The sequence below is a fragment of the Ipomoea nil genome, unplaced genomic scaffold (genome assembly GCF_001879475.1).
Source record: "Ipomoea nil cultivar Tokyo-kokei standard unplaced genomic scaffold, Asagao_1.1 scaffold1043, whole genome shotgun sequence".
Classification (NCBI taxonomy): Eukaryota; Viridiplantae; Streptophyta; class Magnoliopsida; order Solanales; family Convolvulaceae; genus Ipomoea; species Ipomoea nil.
This window is the reverse complement of record NW_017617471.1, coordinates 5972879-5989852: the sequence shown is the minus strand read 5'-3', so window position 1 is coordinate 5989852 and position 16974 is coordinate 5972879. Positions and strand designations below refer to the sequence as shown.

The 16974-nt window shown below is 33.7% G+C and overlaps 1 protein-coding gene across 1 annotated transcript; it reads left to right on the top strand.

Moving 5' to 3' along the window:
• Positions 1-5480: 5480 nt before the first annotated feature.
• On the top strand, positions 5481-8908 carry LOC109180893 (laccase-4-like). The gene is made up of 6 exons (XM_019330598.1): positions 5481-5618; positions 6092-6243; positions 6398-6642; positions 6731-6859; positions 7291-8217; positions 8497-8908. Exons 1-6 carry the CDS (start codon positions 5523-5525, stop codon positions 8625-8627), a joined length of 1680 nt encoding a protein of 559 aa, XP_019186143.1. The 5' UTR covers positions 5481-5522; the 3' UTR covers positions 8628-8908.
• The last annotated feature ends 8066 nt before the right edge of the window (positions 8909-16974 follow it).

Below are 16974 nucleotides of genomic sequence, written 5' to 3'. Positions count from 1 at the left end.
CTCCGTTGTTAGTAAGATATTAATATACATCTTAGCATTTATTTGTTACGAAATATTACTACAAAATAATATTTTTGGAAAAATAACAAGCACAAAAAATGAAAGGTTTAAGTTCTTAGTACGAGTCGAGCGAAACACTAATCTCCCTTTAAAACTTTATTTGCTACCTCTCAAAGGTACTAATAAAAATAAAATAAAAATAAAAATTGTTGTATCTAAAATATGTTGCTCAACCATGCTTATATAGGAGATGATGAATTAATAGCAATTAACATGACATTAATATGATAATAAAATCAGTCTGTGTAACTTTCATAACAGACAACTTTACTCTGGAAATTAATTTTAAAATTTAAAATTGAAATTATTTCACAATTAATTCCGTAACATCAGAATTAATACTCAAAAAGGTACTCCGAAGAGTTGCAGCTCAGGTATTCAATTGAAACCCTGGTTACTACTCAGACAATAGCTAAAATGTTGGAAAATATTTTTTTAAAAATTGGGATAATTTATCCCTGCAAGGCACAAGTGCCAACGTACACAAGTCAAGAGAGAGCCTCTATATTATTCAATTCAACATGCCTTTAAAAAACTCTTGTATATATAGTGGTGCAAGACAAAGGCTATTTTAAAGCCTTTTCACCTTCATTTTTCAAAATTTTGAGAATCAATTTCTTATTTACCCATTATTCGTTTTGAACGTGCAATATATTAATCTCTTCGTCCTACTACGAATAACCCGAATCCACTTTGACCCGACTAAAATTAGAAGTAGGTCTCACCTATATTTATACCACAAAATAGCCACTTACAATGCCATTTTTGCTATTTTTCCAACATTATTTGCAATATCCGGAAAGCAAACAATTGGCACTGAAGAAAGAATTGAAGATTCAACAATCAGCTAGGATAGCTCGGATCTGATTTGTGTTGATCCTACTCTATCTGTTTGTTTACCAGTCACATTCTTAATGAGCAAAACTGTACCAAGTTCAAGAATTTTCTTGGAATTTTTACCATAAAACATTAAAATTAGCATTAACCCAATTGAAAGGGAAACATAATCTACCAAAAGCAAAGTAGCTGGTCGAATTCCCTCCCAATTCCAGGAAGATTCTGTCGGTTGACCAAGTTCCAACAATAATTGTTGAAAATTTCATTTTATATTTGTATTAGTAGTTGGGCTGAGTGGTCGGAATTTGATCATCAAGTGAACTGACGAGGACAGTTGTTGGAAACTGCTGTAGTTGGGCTGCCTTAATCTTACCTTTCAAACAATGAATCATTGTTTTGCTTTTTTGGCTACCATGTACTTAGTAGGCAAATTATACCATGAACCAAGATACACTTTGAATTAAGGATCCTGACAATAAAATGATATTTAAATCATGTACCAGCAGTTAATATATTATGTATATTCAGTTAACAGATTATATACATGCGAATAAACTGAAGGTATATAGTATGTTAATTGTAATAGGTATATGATTTATTAACTAAAAATACATAATATGTTCACGTAATTTGAATGTCGTTTTGAATCAGGATTCGTAAGGTAAGGTGGACCCTGATACATGATATAACAGTTGCAATTGGTATGTACCCAACCAATAATGCCATTGAAAACAATTTCACAACCACACTTACTTGGGTTTAATTTGTTGGTTTATGTTATTCTCTACTTTCTTATATTCAATCATAATGTCACCACCATGTACCATTTTTCTATGTTAGTTTCACTCTATTTTCTGGTTAAGATTTAGAAATTAGAGTATATATCTATATTTGTTTATAGATTCTTGATCTGTACGATAGGTTAGTTATTGAATTGAAAGATGTTGAATTTAAGTTCAAAATTGTATTAATAGTGTTAGCTCTTAACATGCATGTGGTATTTAAAGTAACGTTGCATTTACTTCTTTAATTTATTAAGTAGTTGTACTGTCATAATTGGTTAGATGTTAAGCAAATAAACTTGTCTTAATTAATAAATTGGAGTATATATACCATTTGATTTTAAAATAATGTAAAAATAACAATTGTATTTGCTAGGTTCAGATTTTGTAGGCAAATTATTCTGTGGACTAGTCTAAAAGTACACAATTTATATATTGAATGTTCACAAATTTTATATACTAAATGTTTACAATTTCCATACTGAATATTCACAATTTGAATTTGAACATTTAGTATATAAATTATGAACATTCAATATAAAAATTGTGTATTTTAACCGAGATCCATGACATAACTGTCGGATTTTGTAGGTGTAGATTGGTGGCGTTAATAGGCCATGGAGACTAGATTAGCATATATACTGAGATAGACTTGGATTTGGCTAGCCTAGGATGTATGTGAGGAAGTGAAGTTTATTCTAAGCAACATGGAAATATGGTGGAAGTAAGAGAAGTAGTAGGCATTTTAACCCTTATCCAAATAAGGGTCCTTGGATTATAGGAACCTATTTAGAGTAAGAATAGGAGTAATTATTTACATGCAATTGTTTCTCAATCCTATAAATAGGGACATTGTTCCATGATTATGCAGACAATATCTCTCAATAATAAAACTCAAATTAGTCATCGAATTATGCACAAAAATACAATTATGGCTAATAGGGTATGCACCCCTGTAAAGGCAGCAACACGCTCGGTACACTTGTCGGGGATCCTTGGGATTCGGGACCAATCGGATTGACCGCCTCCTCGGCCGCTCCCCGCCGTCGGTCTGGCCCCGCCCTGCCCCGGTCGGTTTCGCTTGCCTGACCCCTCCACGCTCGGGCCCGATCGGTATGCCTTCAGCTCCGCGCCCCTGGTGGCCTTAGTTTGATATCGCCGCGTGGCGCGGCAATACACGGCCTCGACCGTGACCGGTGCATGCTTGCCACGTGTCGCCCATGTCGAAGGCCCGGGACATGTCCCCTCATTTCCCTATAAATAGTGCATTTGTTGCTACTTGGAAGAGACTTTTGGCATGAGATTGGACCGGAGCTTCTCAACCCACTGTTAGGAGCTTCGAGTTTCAATACCCAATCACTCCTACACACGGGTTACCCTCTACGTATACCCCGTATTTGCAATATCAATGGCATTCAACTTCAAAAAGAAAATGCAATTAACTCCTTGAACAAATTAAATTCATGCAATCAAATTAAAAATGACCGGAGTTCCAAGTAAAAATCTAATGCGAGGGTTAAAATTTTAAAAATTAATTTTTATGTTTTTAGTTAGTGATAATTGGAAAACTTTAAATAATAGATCATGTCTTTATATGTTACTAACTTATACTCCGTAATAAATAGTTAATTTAATAAATACTTTTCATAGATCATGTCTTTATATGTTATTAACTAATAGTAAATAGTTAATTTAATAAATACTTTTCTACAAACTATTATTGATGATCCTGTTACATGTAGTATCTGACAAACACTCACTTTGTTTTATTGTTATAAATTCTTATATTTTGGACTAGTTTTCAAATGTTTCTCTAAGTTAGAAATTTCTCTTAGAAATTTCTTCAGTATTAATTCTAAAATATTTTTCTTTTGAAAAAAAAAAAAAACAAAAACAAAAACAAAAAAAAAAACATAACTTTGATATAAACTGATATGATGTGAAACTCAGCTGTGTGTATGTGTCATTTAATTGTTAATTAGAAGGGGCATATAGAATATAAACTCTTAATCTACTTATCAGATGTTAAATATATTAATTCATGACTTATCCTAATCTAGGGATCAATTGCCTTTTATAATGAGAGTATGTAAACATACGGAGTACAATTCTAAAATACTATGGAAACAAAGCTATGCTGACCCAGTGACCCTAGAACGTAACTACTATACCTTTTTTTTGAACAAAAACGCTAAACAATCACATTACGAAATCAACAAACCAGCAATACAAACGGGTGGGGTAACTACTATACTTATTTAAATATATATGTTGGATCTCAGCACTGCACTCACTTTCCAGGGGTCACCCATTCCGAGATTGTCAGAAAAACCACAAATTAAAGCTTGCCGGAAGTCAAGCACACTTAATCACAGAGCTCTATGGTATCTGGTTGTCATATCCTACTCAAAACCAATTGGTGATAAGTAGGAGAACATTAACCATTTAACCACATCTCTCCATAGTAAGCCACATCACCACGTCTAGAATCGAGCATGGGCTGAACTCGGCCAACCCGACCGACGCCCAACAATATATTAATTACTTATCCTAATCTAGGGATTAATTGCCTTTTATGATGAGAGTATATAAGCATACAATTCTAGAATAATATGGAAACAAAGTTGTGCTAACTGCTAAGTGCTAACCCTAGCTAAAAGCATCAAGGAAAACATAATTATACTATTGATAGATAAAACTACAACCATCAATATTTTTTATATTATCACCATGTAATATGACAACAAAACTCTTTATGAGGACAACTCTAGCAAATCGGTTGGTCAAACATTTAACTTGATAAATACACTATTATAAATTTGACTCTCTACATTAATAATTGTCTACTGACCTTCTCGGTTTGAATCAGTCAACTATAAACAATCTAAATTAGTTTATTTCTTTATGATTCTTTGTAGGATAGGTTACAAGACGAACTTCACCTAGAGTGTACCTTAGCCGTTAGCATATATCCATAATGTACTATTTGTAACCAAGCATACAAGCATGGTCAACTTATCCTCTAGTACTAGAATAATAATATATACCATCAAATTAATATTGTAAATTAATTATAATTTCTTTGCATCGACCTACTATAACAACATATAATTATTAGGGACATACTGACATACAATAACTCTCACGTTAAGAGAACTAAATATTCTCAAATTAATAGACTAACACATATCCATAAATACACTGAATGTACGATACTAAATTTAATCTTATCAAAACTAAAAAGATGTCACTTTGTTTAAGTACTTCGTAATTGAATATAACTTGGTATAAGACATGATGTGTTAACTCGAATTAAATTAAAAGAAATTTAACCTATGTCATCTTATTGGGATATCTTATGGGTAACAAAAACAATTATGTTCTTTGCATTGGGCACATTGTAGCAATTTCTGATTTTGATGATCAAAATGATGATTAAGAAAAGAAAGAGATGCAATTATAAGGAGGTTAGGAGGTAAGTGAATAATAACTTAGCTTAGAAAGTAAATTAGAAGTGGGGTACCACAAATAGAAAAATATATATGTGACAACTAACTTTATGTAAGGTGCAAGAAATGATTGGGAGGGAATTACCTAATACTGTATTGAAGGATAATGGACGACGACGATGATGTTTTGTTGAAGTTCAAACCAAGACTGAGAAATGAGAAGAAGATGACACTTGTCACCTAACCAAGAAAAACGACATGGCAGCAGATCAGAGGCCCTTTAATTATATTTGGGCTGATATATGGCTTCATCTCCTATATATCCCCTTTATTTGCATTGTGCCCTCATTGCTTCATTGCGACAACCCAGAAAAACACACCACAACTACATACTATGATGGAGTGTTCTTGGTTTCGGATTGTCGTCCTCCTTGCCTGCTGCATGTTTCCGGCGATCGTCGAATGTCGGGTTCGACATTACAAGTTTGATGTAAGTATGAATTATAATTTCTCAACACTTTGTAATCTGGTAACATAATGTAACACAGACAAGTCATCAAGACACAACTTTTAATTTTCAATTTTTATTCCGTTTTTTACTCCCTATTTACATGACATGTTTTAATTCATAAACCTATTAAGGTGATGATGAACCTTCAATTCTGGTAAGTGATAAAACCTTACTTAGAGTGGTTGCAGTTTCTAGTATTTAATTATTCAGCTAGCTTGGAGTCAAAATTAAAATTTTCTAATTAGTTATAGTGGTTGATCTAAACTATTTCAACATACTTTTTTTTCCTCACGTGAATATTGGATGGAGTTTCTTTAAAGCTCAATAGGGATAGGTTTCAAGATATTTTTTAAAATAATATAATGGTTAGTTCTCAGTTTATATAGTAGCAAGTACAACAAATCAATTAAAGTATTATATAATTGAACTAACTAACAATTTTATTCGTTTAGGTGGTGATGAAGAACATGACTCGCGTGTGCTCATCCAAGCCTACGGTCACAGTCAATGGAAAGTTTCCAGGACCCACCATCTATGCTAGGGAAGATGATACAGTGCTCATTAGAGTTGTCAATTATGTTAAATACAACGTCTCCATTCACTGGTAATATAATTCAGTCACGTAACCCTTAATTAACTCATCATTTTAATTAATTTCATTTCCTACTAACTCTCACCTCTAGCTAGTTAGCTTAGTGATAAAGCTTCCTCTAGTTAAGTTAGTTGTCATTAACATATTTCCTACTTTATAATAACAGGCACGGTATTAGGCAACTTCGGACCGGTTGGGCAGATGGACCGGCATATATCACACAATGTCCAATTCGTCCGGGGCATAGTTATATGTACAATTTTACCATTACAGGTCAAAGGGGAACGCTATTATGGCATGCACATATTCTGTGGTTGAGGTCTACTGTCCATGGTGCCTTGGTTATATTGCCTAAGCTTGGTGTCCCTTACCCTTTCCCCAAACCCGACCACGAAGCTGTTGTAGTACTAGGTAAGCAAATATAAAAACTAACAATACTAAGAACAAGGGTATATATAGTTTGCAGAAATAATTAATTAATCATTTGGACAATTTGCAGCTGAGTGGTGGAAATCTGATACGGAAGCTGTGATCAATGAAGCATTGAAATCAGGTTTAGCCCCCAATGTTTCTGATGCTCATACCATCAATGGCCATCCCGGACCCGTCGCAAATTGTTCAACACAAGGTATTAGTACTAAACGATTCTAATTATAGTGTTGGATCTCAACTCTGCACTATACTTACTTCCCAGTAGTTATCTATCCCGGGATTGTTGAAAGTTTTAACCATAGAGTTCTATGGTACCTGCTTGTCATATTCTACTCAAAACATAAGTAGGTGGACATTAACCATTTAACCACGTCTCTCCATGGTGAGCCATCGGACCACGTCTCGAATCCAGCAGGGGCTGAACTCGGCCAACCAGACCGACGCCCAACATATAGTGACATTTTAACCTAATTATGTACAATTATAATAACGGGACAACTCCGGCCAGCCAAATTGGTTAGACTGATAAGCATAATGTTACAAGTTTGACTTCAATAACAGTTGTTTTTTTGGGTTATATATGGACAATCTAGGATAATATTGGGATCTGAATATGATTTATTACAGGTGGATATAGATTGAGTGTTGAAGCTGGGAAAAGGTACATGCTAAGAGTGATCAACGCTGCGCTCAATGAAGAGCTATTCTTCAAGATCGCCGGCCACAAGATGACGGTGGTGGAGGTTGATGCCACGTACGTAAAGCCCTTCAAGACTGACACGATCGTGATCGCCCCGGGGCAAACCACCAACGTCATCGTCACCGCCGACCAGGGCTCCGGCCAGTACATGGTGGCCGCCTCCCCCTTCATGGACGCTCCGGTCGCTGTTGACAACCAGACAGCCACCGCCACTCTCCACTATACCGGCACACTCGCCAGCGGCCCCACTACCCTCACTACCGCGCCGCCCATGAACGCCACCCCCGTGGCCAACAGCTTCGTAGACTCTCTGAGAAGTCTCAATTCGAAGCAATTCCCGGCGAACGTTCCCCAGACCGTGGACCACTCGCTCTTATTCACGGCCGGGCTCGGAATCAACCCGTGCCCGTCTTGCAAAGCCGGCAACGGGAGCCGGGTCGTCGCCAGTTTAAACAACGTCACCTTTGTCATGCCCACCACGGCTCTCTTGCAAGCCCATTTCTTCGGTATAAAGGGAGTGTTCACCACCGATTTCCCGGCGAATCCTCCGTTCGCTTTCAACTACACCGGCGCCGGTCCGGCCAACCTGCAGACTACGACGGGAACAAAGCTTTTCCGGCTGGCGTACAATTCAACGGTCCAGTTGGTTTTGCAGGACACCGGGATCATAGCCCCGGAAAACCATCCGATCCATTTGCATGGATTCAACTTCTTCGCCGTCGGAAAAGGGTTAGGAAATTTCAACCCCAAAACCGATCCTAAGAAGTTCAATCTCGTTGACCCAGTCGAGAGAAACACTATCGGAATTCCGGCAGGTGGATGGGTTGCTATAAGATTCCGTGCTGACAATCCAGGTACTGGTTATGGATTATAATATATATAAAATAATATATGTACAATTACTATGGTAAGGTCTTAGGCCATGAAGGCATGAATATAACAGATTAGTCTGGACAGCTCAGTTGGTTATAGAGGTGAAGTTTGAAAACAATGACTCACCAGTGACAACAGTGTGAGGGCCTGAGAATATAATCTCATTATCAATTTAAACTTTTAATTATGATTTATGACCAAACAAATATTCCAATTTTGTAACTTATACTCATCGAAATTATATTATTTACACTTTGCAGGAGTATGGTTCATGCATTGTCATCTTGAAGTGCACACAACATGGGGATTAAAGATGGCATTCCTTGTGGATAATGGAAAGGGTCCTAACGAAAGTCTTCTGCCACCACCTAAGGATCTACCCAAGTGTTAAAACAACCATATAACCGGAAAACTTACCAGTTTAATTTGTGAGAGGAACCAAACGTGGGAGGCCGGAGACGAGGAACAGACACAATACAGAAGTAAAGAGTGACAATTAATAAACGAGTGAGCATTTTTCTCAATTATAGATGCCGTATTCGTTTCTTGAGTGAAAGAAAAGTTTTGCTCAAGCAAATACAAAATAATTATAATTTTTCTTTGTTTGTTTGTAACTTTCATGTATCTTTGAATGAAATTCTTTTCTCAATTTCATAAATTTCTAATCTGTGTGTATACTTCATATTGGATCAGAACTTTTATTCCATCACTCCAATTATCATGTCAATTTGGCATACTATTTCATTAAAAAAAAAAAAAAAACAAAAAAAAACATCATTAATGACTATATATATTGAAATTGAATTGTTAAACTTTCAGACCAAAATGAAATTATTCATTTTTATGGTCAGATCGAGTTGAGATTCCTTCCAAATCATTTCTGAACATTCAATTCATCCAGTACAATAAACTATACCCAAGAGCCCAATACAAATCATCTTCTCCGTCTTTATTTTGGTTATAAGCTGAATATTGGGCCTAGTAACTTTATCAGAAGCTGAGGAATATGAAAGGCGACATGAAAAATTAGTGGCCCAATAATATAATAATAATAACAACAACAACAACAACAACACCAACAAATCTTTAAAACAATGCTATTTGTATTTTTAATACTAAATTTTATGTTATGTTACCTCATGTAGCTTTCTTCCTTCTTCCCAAAAAGGTTGAATCTCCAGCCTCAAAGGCCCTTCACACTCCGACTCGACATGTAAATCATGGTAACTTAATTGAACCATAGAGGCTAGACCTTTGCTTACTACGTACTCACTTTGAGAGGTTGCTCCCAATTCCTGGTCATTTTTCTCAAACTTCACCCCTATAACCAGTTGACCTCATGTAGCTTTAATTGTAGCAGAGTTTGATTTCTCAGTATATCAAGGATCAAGAATAAATTGAAATTGAAGGATTAAATTTCAACAAAGCCTTAATAATGTATATCAAGAAGATATTATTGGTAGTAGATGTTGAATTAAATTTTAATAAAGCCTTAATAATGTATATCAAGAAGATATTATTATTTCCAAAAGGTTGAACCCCAACCCTAAGGGCCCCCCACACCCTGACCCGACAGAACATCTGGGATGATGTAAATCATGATAACTCAACTGAACATGAATCAGAGAGGCTAGACATTTGCTTACTGCGCATACGAAACCCCCCTCATTTTGAGAGGTTGCTCCCACACTGCCACTAGTGAGATTTCATAATGAAATTGAAGGATTAAATTTCAACAAAGCATTAATAATGTATATCAAGAAGATATTATTGGTAGTAGATCATGAATTATGTATCCTAACATGGAGACATTGTCTTTATTCATGGGTAATGTCTCTTAATTACATTATGATAAAATCTTCTGACCACACTCACTTGTTGCCTTGTATTAGGAATATAATATGATTATATGCTACAATTACAACTCCATCTATGCTTTACTACGATCAACTTGGAATAGGACAACTTAAATCATATCACCCACCTTTATATACCCAGGCTAGCTCTTGCTCCCTTGGATTGATCTGACAAATATTTCTAATCCAATATCTCGAAACAATTCAACTAGACACTGCGCATTAATTTGAGTAACTTATGACTGAGGTAATCAATCTAACTGCAATCAATAAATATAAATAGGTATAACACCTCGAGGCAAGAAAAAAGTCTAGAAGAGAAAGTGAGGACTGAGGGAGTTGAATAGACTTTTTAACTATTTTAAATTTTTAAAAACAATTAGAGTGTTTACAAAGGCTCTGTTTGGCAAATCTAGCTGAAAAGCTATAAGCTAGGAGCTGAAAGTTGAAAAGCTATAAGCTCGAAGCTGAAAACTGAATAGCTGTTAAGCTATCTGTTATGATTGAAAGTGTTTGGTAAAATTAGTTTTTTGATAAGCTGATAAATGTAAAAAAAAAAAAAAAAAAAAAACTAAAAAGGACATCTTCATAAAATTTAAATTAGTTTGTTTACATATATATTAAAATTTAACATTTTGAAATAAAACTATTAGCATAATCATGATATAACATCTCATAATGAAGTAGCAATATTGTTGCAAATCTCATAATAATAATAATAATAATAATAATAATAATAATAATAATAATAATAATAATAATAATAATAATAATAATAATAATAATAATAATAATATAATAATAATAATAATAATAATAATAATAATAATAATAATAATAATAATAATAATTGCGGTGAAAGTTGCGGATAAAGGAGAAGAGAAAAAGGTTTTAATTGGAAAGGGTAAATTATGTCATTTCTTTAAAATAATAAGGATAAAGATGGAAAAAAAAGTTAGGAAGCTAGGAGCTTATTTTGAAACGCTAACTAAGGTAGCGTTTCAAAATAAGCTCTTATTTTAAGCTAGGAGCTTATTTTGGGAACATTACCAAACAGAACTTATAGCTTATTAATAGCTTAAAATAAGCTATAAGCTCCTAAATAAGCTTTGCCAAACAGAGCCAAAGCCCAAGTCTTTAATCTTACCATAAAGAGATTTTGTAGCAATAAGTTAAATGTGAGTGGGTGCAAATAGTAATAAGCTCAACAGAAATATAAAGAGTTTAGGGTAGAGAGAGATTGAGACAAAATTTTTATAATGGTTCGCGTTAACTCTACTTCACTCTCCTACTTAACGTAAGAAGTTTCAATAGTATTAGTTGAATACAAGTGAATCTGGCCCTTAGCTTTTCACACTAGTTGCAAAGCAAGCCAACTAGGTTATTTACTACACTTCCAGTTAGTAAACATTCGAATAGCTTTCCACACTAAGTTGCACGTTCTTCATTGCCTGACTATCTTCTTCAATGATCATCCACCAAGTTGCCTTGAAAGAAGTCCATCAAAGTCGTTGAGACAAGGAGTAGTGTGTAGTCTGCTGGAAGACTAAACTGGGCAAAAGCTATAAAGATTCTTAAAGCACTTTCAGAATGACTAGGTACTTCTTGAGTTTGCTCTTAGAAAATTTGTCAACTTTTATAATCTCTTAACTTCATAATTTCTTCATGCTTTAGGAGTGGCTCTTCATGTAGAGCTAGGAGCCTAGAAAATTGAATTTTCGAAATTTACTTGTTGGTGCCTTCTGAAATGGTAGATGTCCAAAAGCTTACATTTAATTTCCTCCTTTTTACAACACGCTATTAACTAGCGGATAAAAATCATTTCCTTTTGTGTAAAAGAAATGTTTCTGATTGGTGTAGGTCCAAAAAGCATGTTTGCTCGTAATCAAAAGATATTTTGTTGTCAAAGTGCCATTGAAAAGTGTGCGCAATAACTCTTTTCAAAAAATGACAAACGATATTCCTCGTATTGAAAGTATATTTGCTGGTAGACCTAGAATTTTCTACAAAAGGTCTATCGAATCCTAACTTAAGTACTTTTGATGATTCCAATCAAAGTTAGATGATATATAAGATATCTACCAGAAGATATTAACACTTGAATTAAAGGGCTACTGTTGGATTAAATCAAACAACAGAGTTGAGATTTGCCAGTCGGGTCTATCGAAGATATAAACCTATTGAACTGAAGCAAGATCTACTAGAATCCTAAGTGATCTACCAGATAATGTCTTCCGATGGTGAACAATGTAACAATTCATTATATATTGTAGTAACAGGTAACAAATAACAGGGGTTGTTTGGTTCACGGAATGTCAGATTATCTTAGGGAATGTTAGATTGCTGGGAATGTTAGATTACTGGGAATGTTAGATTCCTGTGTTTGGTTAAAATTGGGGTATGTAATATAATCATGTTTGATTTATGGTTATCTTTTATACACAGTATAATATCCTTAACATATTTTCATATATTTTAATAAATTTAAAAATTAAAATAAATAAATAAGATAACGGTATCATATATAATTACATGATTTTAAAATATTAACTAAAATCTTGAACTTGAGAAACAAAATTATTTTATATGCTAACATAACATAATAAAAATAAAAAAATATTTAATTACAAATATATATATATATATATATATAAAATAAACTAACATAACCAAGGTTATCTTACATTACCTAAGATTTTGAAGGGAATCACATTCCATTCAAAATCCTATGTGGAGGGAATGTGACATTCCTTGAGAATGTTAGATTCTCTAAGATAATATGAACCAAACACCGGAATGTGAGCTTTGGAATGTCACATTCCATGGGTTATTTTATATAACCTGAACCAAACGCCCCTTGTGATAAAACTTTCCTTCTCGATTGGCATGATTCTCAGCAACTATGGTCTAACCAGTAAGGTTCTAGTGCCAATGTCTCTTCCAAAGAAGAAGAAACAAATTCCATAAAGCAAAAAAAAACAAAACATCCACTACTGCTACGACTTAACCTCTTATGAATTTAGATCTCACTTTAGTTTTCGTATAAACATCCCAGCAAACTTTATATGATGTCGCTATGTGAGACTGTTGAAGGTGACTCACCAACAGTTCATTAATCATACGATTTAGACCACCCAAATAACCATATTAGCCATCCTAGTGTATATTTGTGGATAGTGAACAAAAATTTGAACTTTACAAAGGACAAGCTTTGAATCGTTATATCGTGGATCAAAGTTTATCATGCACATTATGAACCATATTCAAATTATGTACCTGTTGTAATTGACAATATTATATATTTGCAGATAACATATTATATACATCCAGTTTATTTACATATACATATGAGGTATTATACATTAATTCAAGGGAATAATATATAAATTAAACTGTAAACAACTAATTAAAAACTATAATTGAAATAAGAACAAGCTACCTGAACCACCATATGTTGAACTAAGTAATGGTCTTGGGTCTTTTTTTTTTTCTCCCAAAAAAAAAAAAAAAGTAATGGTCTTGGGTTGGTGTAGATGAGAAGCATATGCAAGCAATTTAATGGCGTTAGGAGCTGGACATGATCTCACCCATCTAACAATACGCACCCTTTAGGGAAAGATGACAACCAAAGCATCTTTCTATTTATGGAAAGTCAAGCCTTTTTTTTTTTTTTTTATTAATACTACAACTCACTCCCCACCCCCCACCCCCCTCTCAATTTAACATTTGACACTAAGTCGTGGTTCATGGTATTACGGATCCGACTATATAATATTTCGAAACTTTCAAGGTGCTTGGAGATGCCACATTTTATGTTTGCTAGCATTGCATATTTTACTTTTCTTATATATACCTATATAAGAGAGAAAAATCACTAAATACAGGACATGATACTTTATAAATAATAATATTTTGTATCGAAATAAGTGATGTGGATAGAAGATATTATTCAAAAAAAAAAAAAAAAAAAGAAGTGGATAGAACTTAATTCTTATACTTAAATATTTTTGTATAGTTTTGTGAACTATTAATAAGAATCAATAAAGAGTTATACACAACACAGCACAATCTTCTGCGTTCTTGATCTTCTTTGAAATGATTTTAGACATCTTTTAATTACTGAATATATGTAGATATAGGCATATAGCACGATTTTAATTAATGTACGTAAATTTATTTCTTGTGTGCTCTTCTTATATGAAAAAATTAATCTAGTCATCAGCACTTTATCTGTTAATTGGGATAGTCTAGTGTGAACGGAGATTAGTCTGAGTATGATACGGACTTAAAGATATCTCTTACAATTAGGATTTGTTTAGGACACCTCGTAATCTAATTAGAAAAAATTAATTTCTTATGTGCTCCCAAGTATTAAAAAATACTGAGTATATTGTAACAATTTAATATGAGTTTATTCAATTAATTCAAAATCAATTAAGTTATAATAGTTAATACATATTTGTTATCTTATATATAGGAAATCACTTCAAACATTAAATTAAAAAAAAAAAGAAAATGGAGAAATCCTCTACTCCGTTTTCCAAATAAATAAAAGAAAAGAAAAAAGTGAGTAAAAGAATAATGATAAAACAGATCATTGAACAGGTTAAAGTGGAGCCCACCACTAATCTCTATTTAATTATTTATTTTGTTTCATCAACCCCATTTTTATTTAATGAAAGTTCAAATTATTGTAATGTTTCAACTTTCAACAACCCAAAGCAATACTTCTTAAATTTTTAAATACGGAGTAACTAAAAATATATATATATTTGAATAAAATAATACGAATAATCTGACTTTGAAGGATCATATCATATGTTGCTATGAACACATCCTCTGCTAAATTCAAACTTCGTACATTTACGTACGCTAAATCCCTGCTAATCATCTGTAATTAATCAATTAATTATTCGTTAATTGCACTTCCAACTAATTAAACAAAACCATATAATTAACAGTAGTTTGTGGTAATAAATAACTTCACGCATGGTGCAATATAATCCATCTGAGTGATGAATCCGAGGACAACATTTTTGGTCCCGAGGCATTAAAAAAATGCTCAAAACACATGGGGTGATAACATCAATCTATCATTCTTTAATTCACCTAAAATAGATTAAATTAAAGAAGTTGATTGTTCATCAAGCCTACCTAGGAATGGCTTGACCAATGACCATTCAACCGGATCGGAGCCAGGAGGGTGTCTAGATTGGAGGAGTTTGAATAGTGACTATAGAAAAATTTTCAAGTCTTAAACTAACTTTGATGAGTTCTTTTGGAGAATTATTAATGCAAATAAGGTTTATAGATTATTTCAGATTAATCAGTTCAGAAATTATGAATATTTTACTAGTCATTATTATAGTAAATGTGACAATAGGTAAACAAAATATAAAACAGCAAAAACAATAGAAGCGTTAAGAAAAACAAAAACAAAAAAGATTAGGAATTTGGTAACGCAGAGAGACCGGAGAAATCTCTGCCAGATTTGTGAGGCTCACAACCTAGTGACACTCAATCCACTAGCCACCGAATTTATAAGTACAGAAAGATAATACCAAGAAAAATCTCATTTCTTGTAAGGACCCAATCTTGAACTTCGATCTTGAAATTTGAAAACGAAAGATCCACCAACGTTTCAAGATTCCACCTTGGTCTTACTGCCACAAGTCCCTTTGGGTAAGTTGCTCTAATCGCCTAAGTGTGTTGTAGCCAATATAGAATATCACAAGTATCCAATCAAAGCACCCAAAAAAAGATAGACTTGTGTGTGAGAGAAATAAGATGTAGAACTCTAAATTTGCTCCATAGATCTTTTCTAAAATTTTCTCTATTTCTCTGTAAGTATAGATCTCCATGTAATTCCTCTCCCCATTTGATTTTGAGAGAAAGTCTTCTATTTGTAGTATGTCAAGCGCTTACCACTTACGCCGAAGCTTCTATGTGTAATATGTTAGTATCAAGGTTACCATTTACGCCAAAAGTTATAACTAGTAGCGAATGCGCAACTTTATTTCTTTATAGACTGTCATCACATTGTTCGAGACACTGGGTGCTTGACTTGGCCCTAAGCCCTTTACCGCCTCCGCCCAACAATCCCCTGTCACCGGGTGCTAGACTTGACCTTTATCGGCATCCGCCCAACATAGTAAGCTAAGTAGGTTCGTGGATGTTAGATAACCAATCAAAAGCTTTTTTTGATAACCACTCACCAACTTGTAAATATATATAACCTCTAACAACATGAAAACCACCACTTCAATTGGTTTCAACACTCATTCAAACCACATTGTTGATGTTGTACCATTTACTATCATACCTTAATTTGTTACAGTTGACTTTCTGACACATTATTCTGTTACAACAATTAAAAAAAATACTAATGCATTTGGAAAAAAATACATTAACAGTGACAAATCGGGATTGTAAAATCGCTTCAATTACACTTCTCTTATCAGATCTTTACTTCTGTTGCAATTGAAGTAGTGATTTCAACTGCAGTTCACCTCAACACTCCTTCAAAGAGTGGTTGGAGAAAATTAAATGCACTTTAATTTGAACCAATAAAGTCAACCATCTCATGCATTATTCCAATTATTCCATATATTTTTCAGTGCTTAGATAGATGATTGTTAACAGATTGAATTGAATGCTTCTTCCTTCATCAAAAGATGGTTTAATATAATTTATATAAGAAGAATGGATATATAAATGATTCATCATCAGATCACATCCTTAACAACATTGAGGTAGGCTTGAGAAAGTTAGATAAATTATATTGTTAAGGAAAAGGACGTTTAACAGGGAAGAATGAAGTCTAATTAATTATACTTTTGTTTGTTTGCAAGTTATGGATAGACGTGTTTTGCAGCTGTGAGA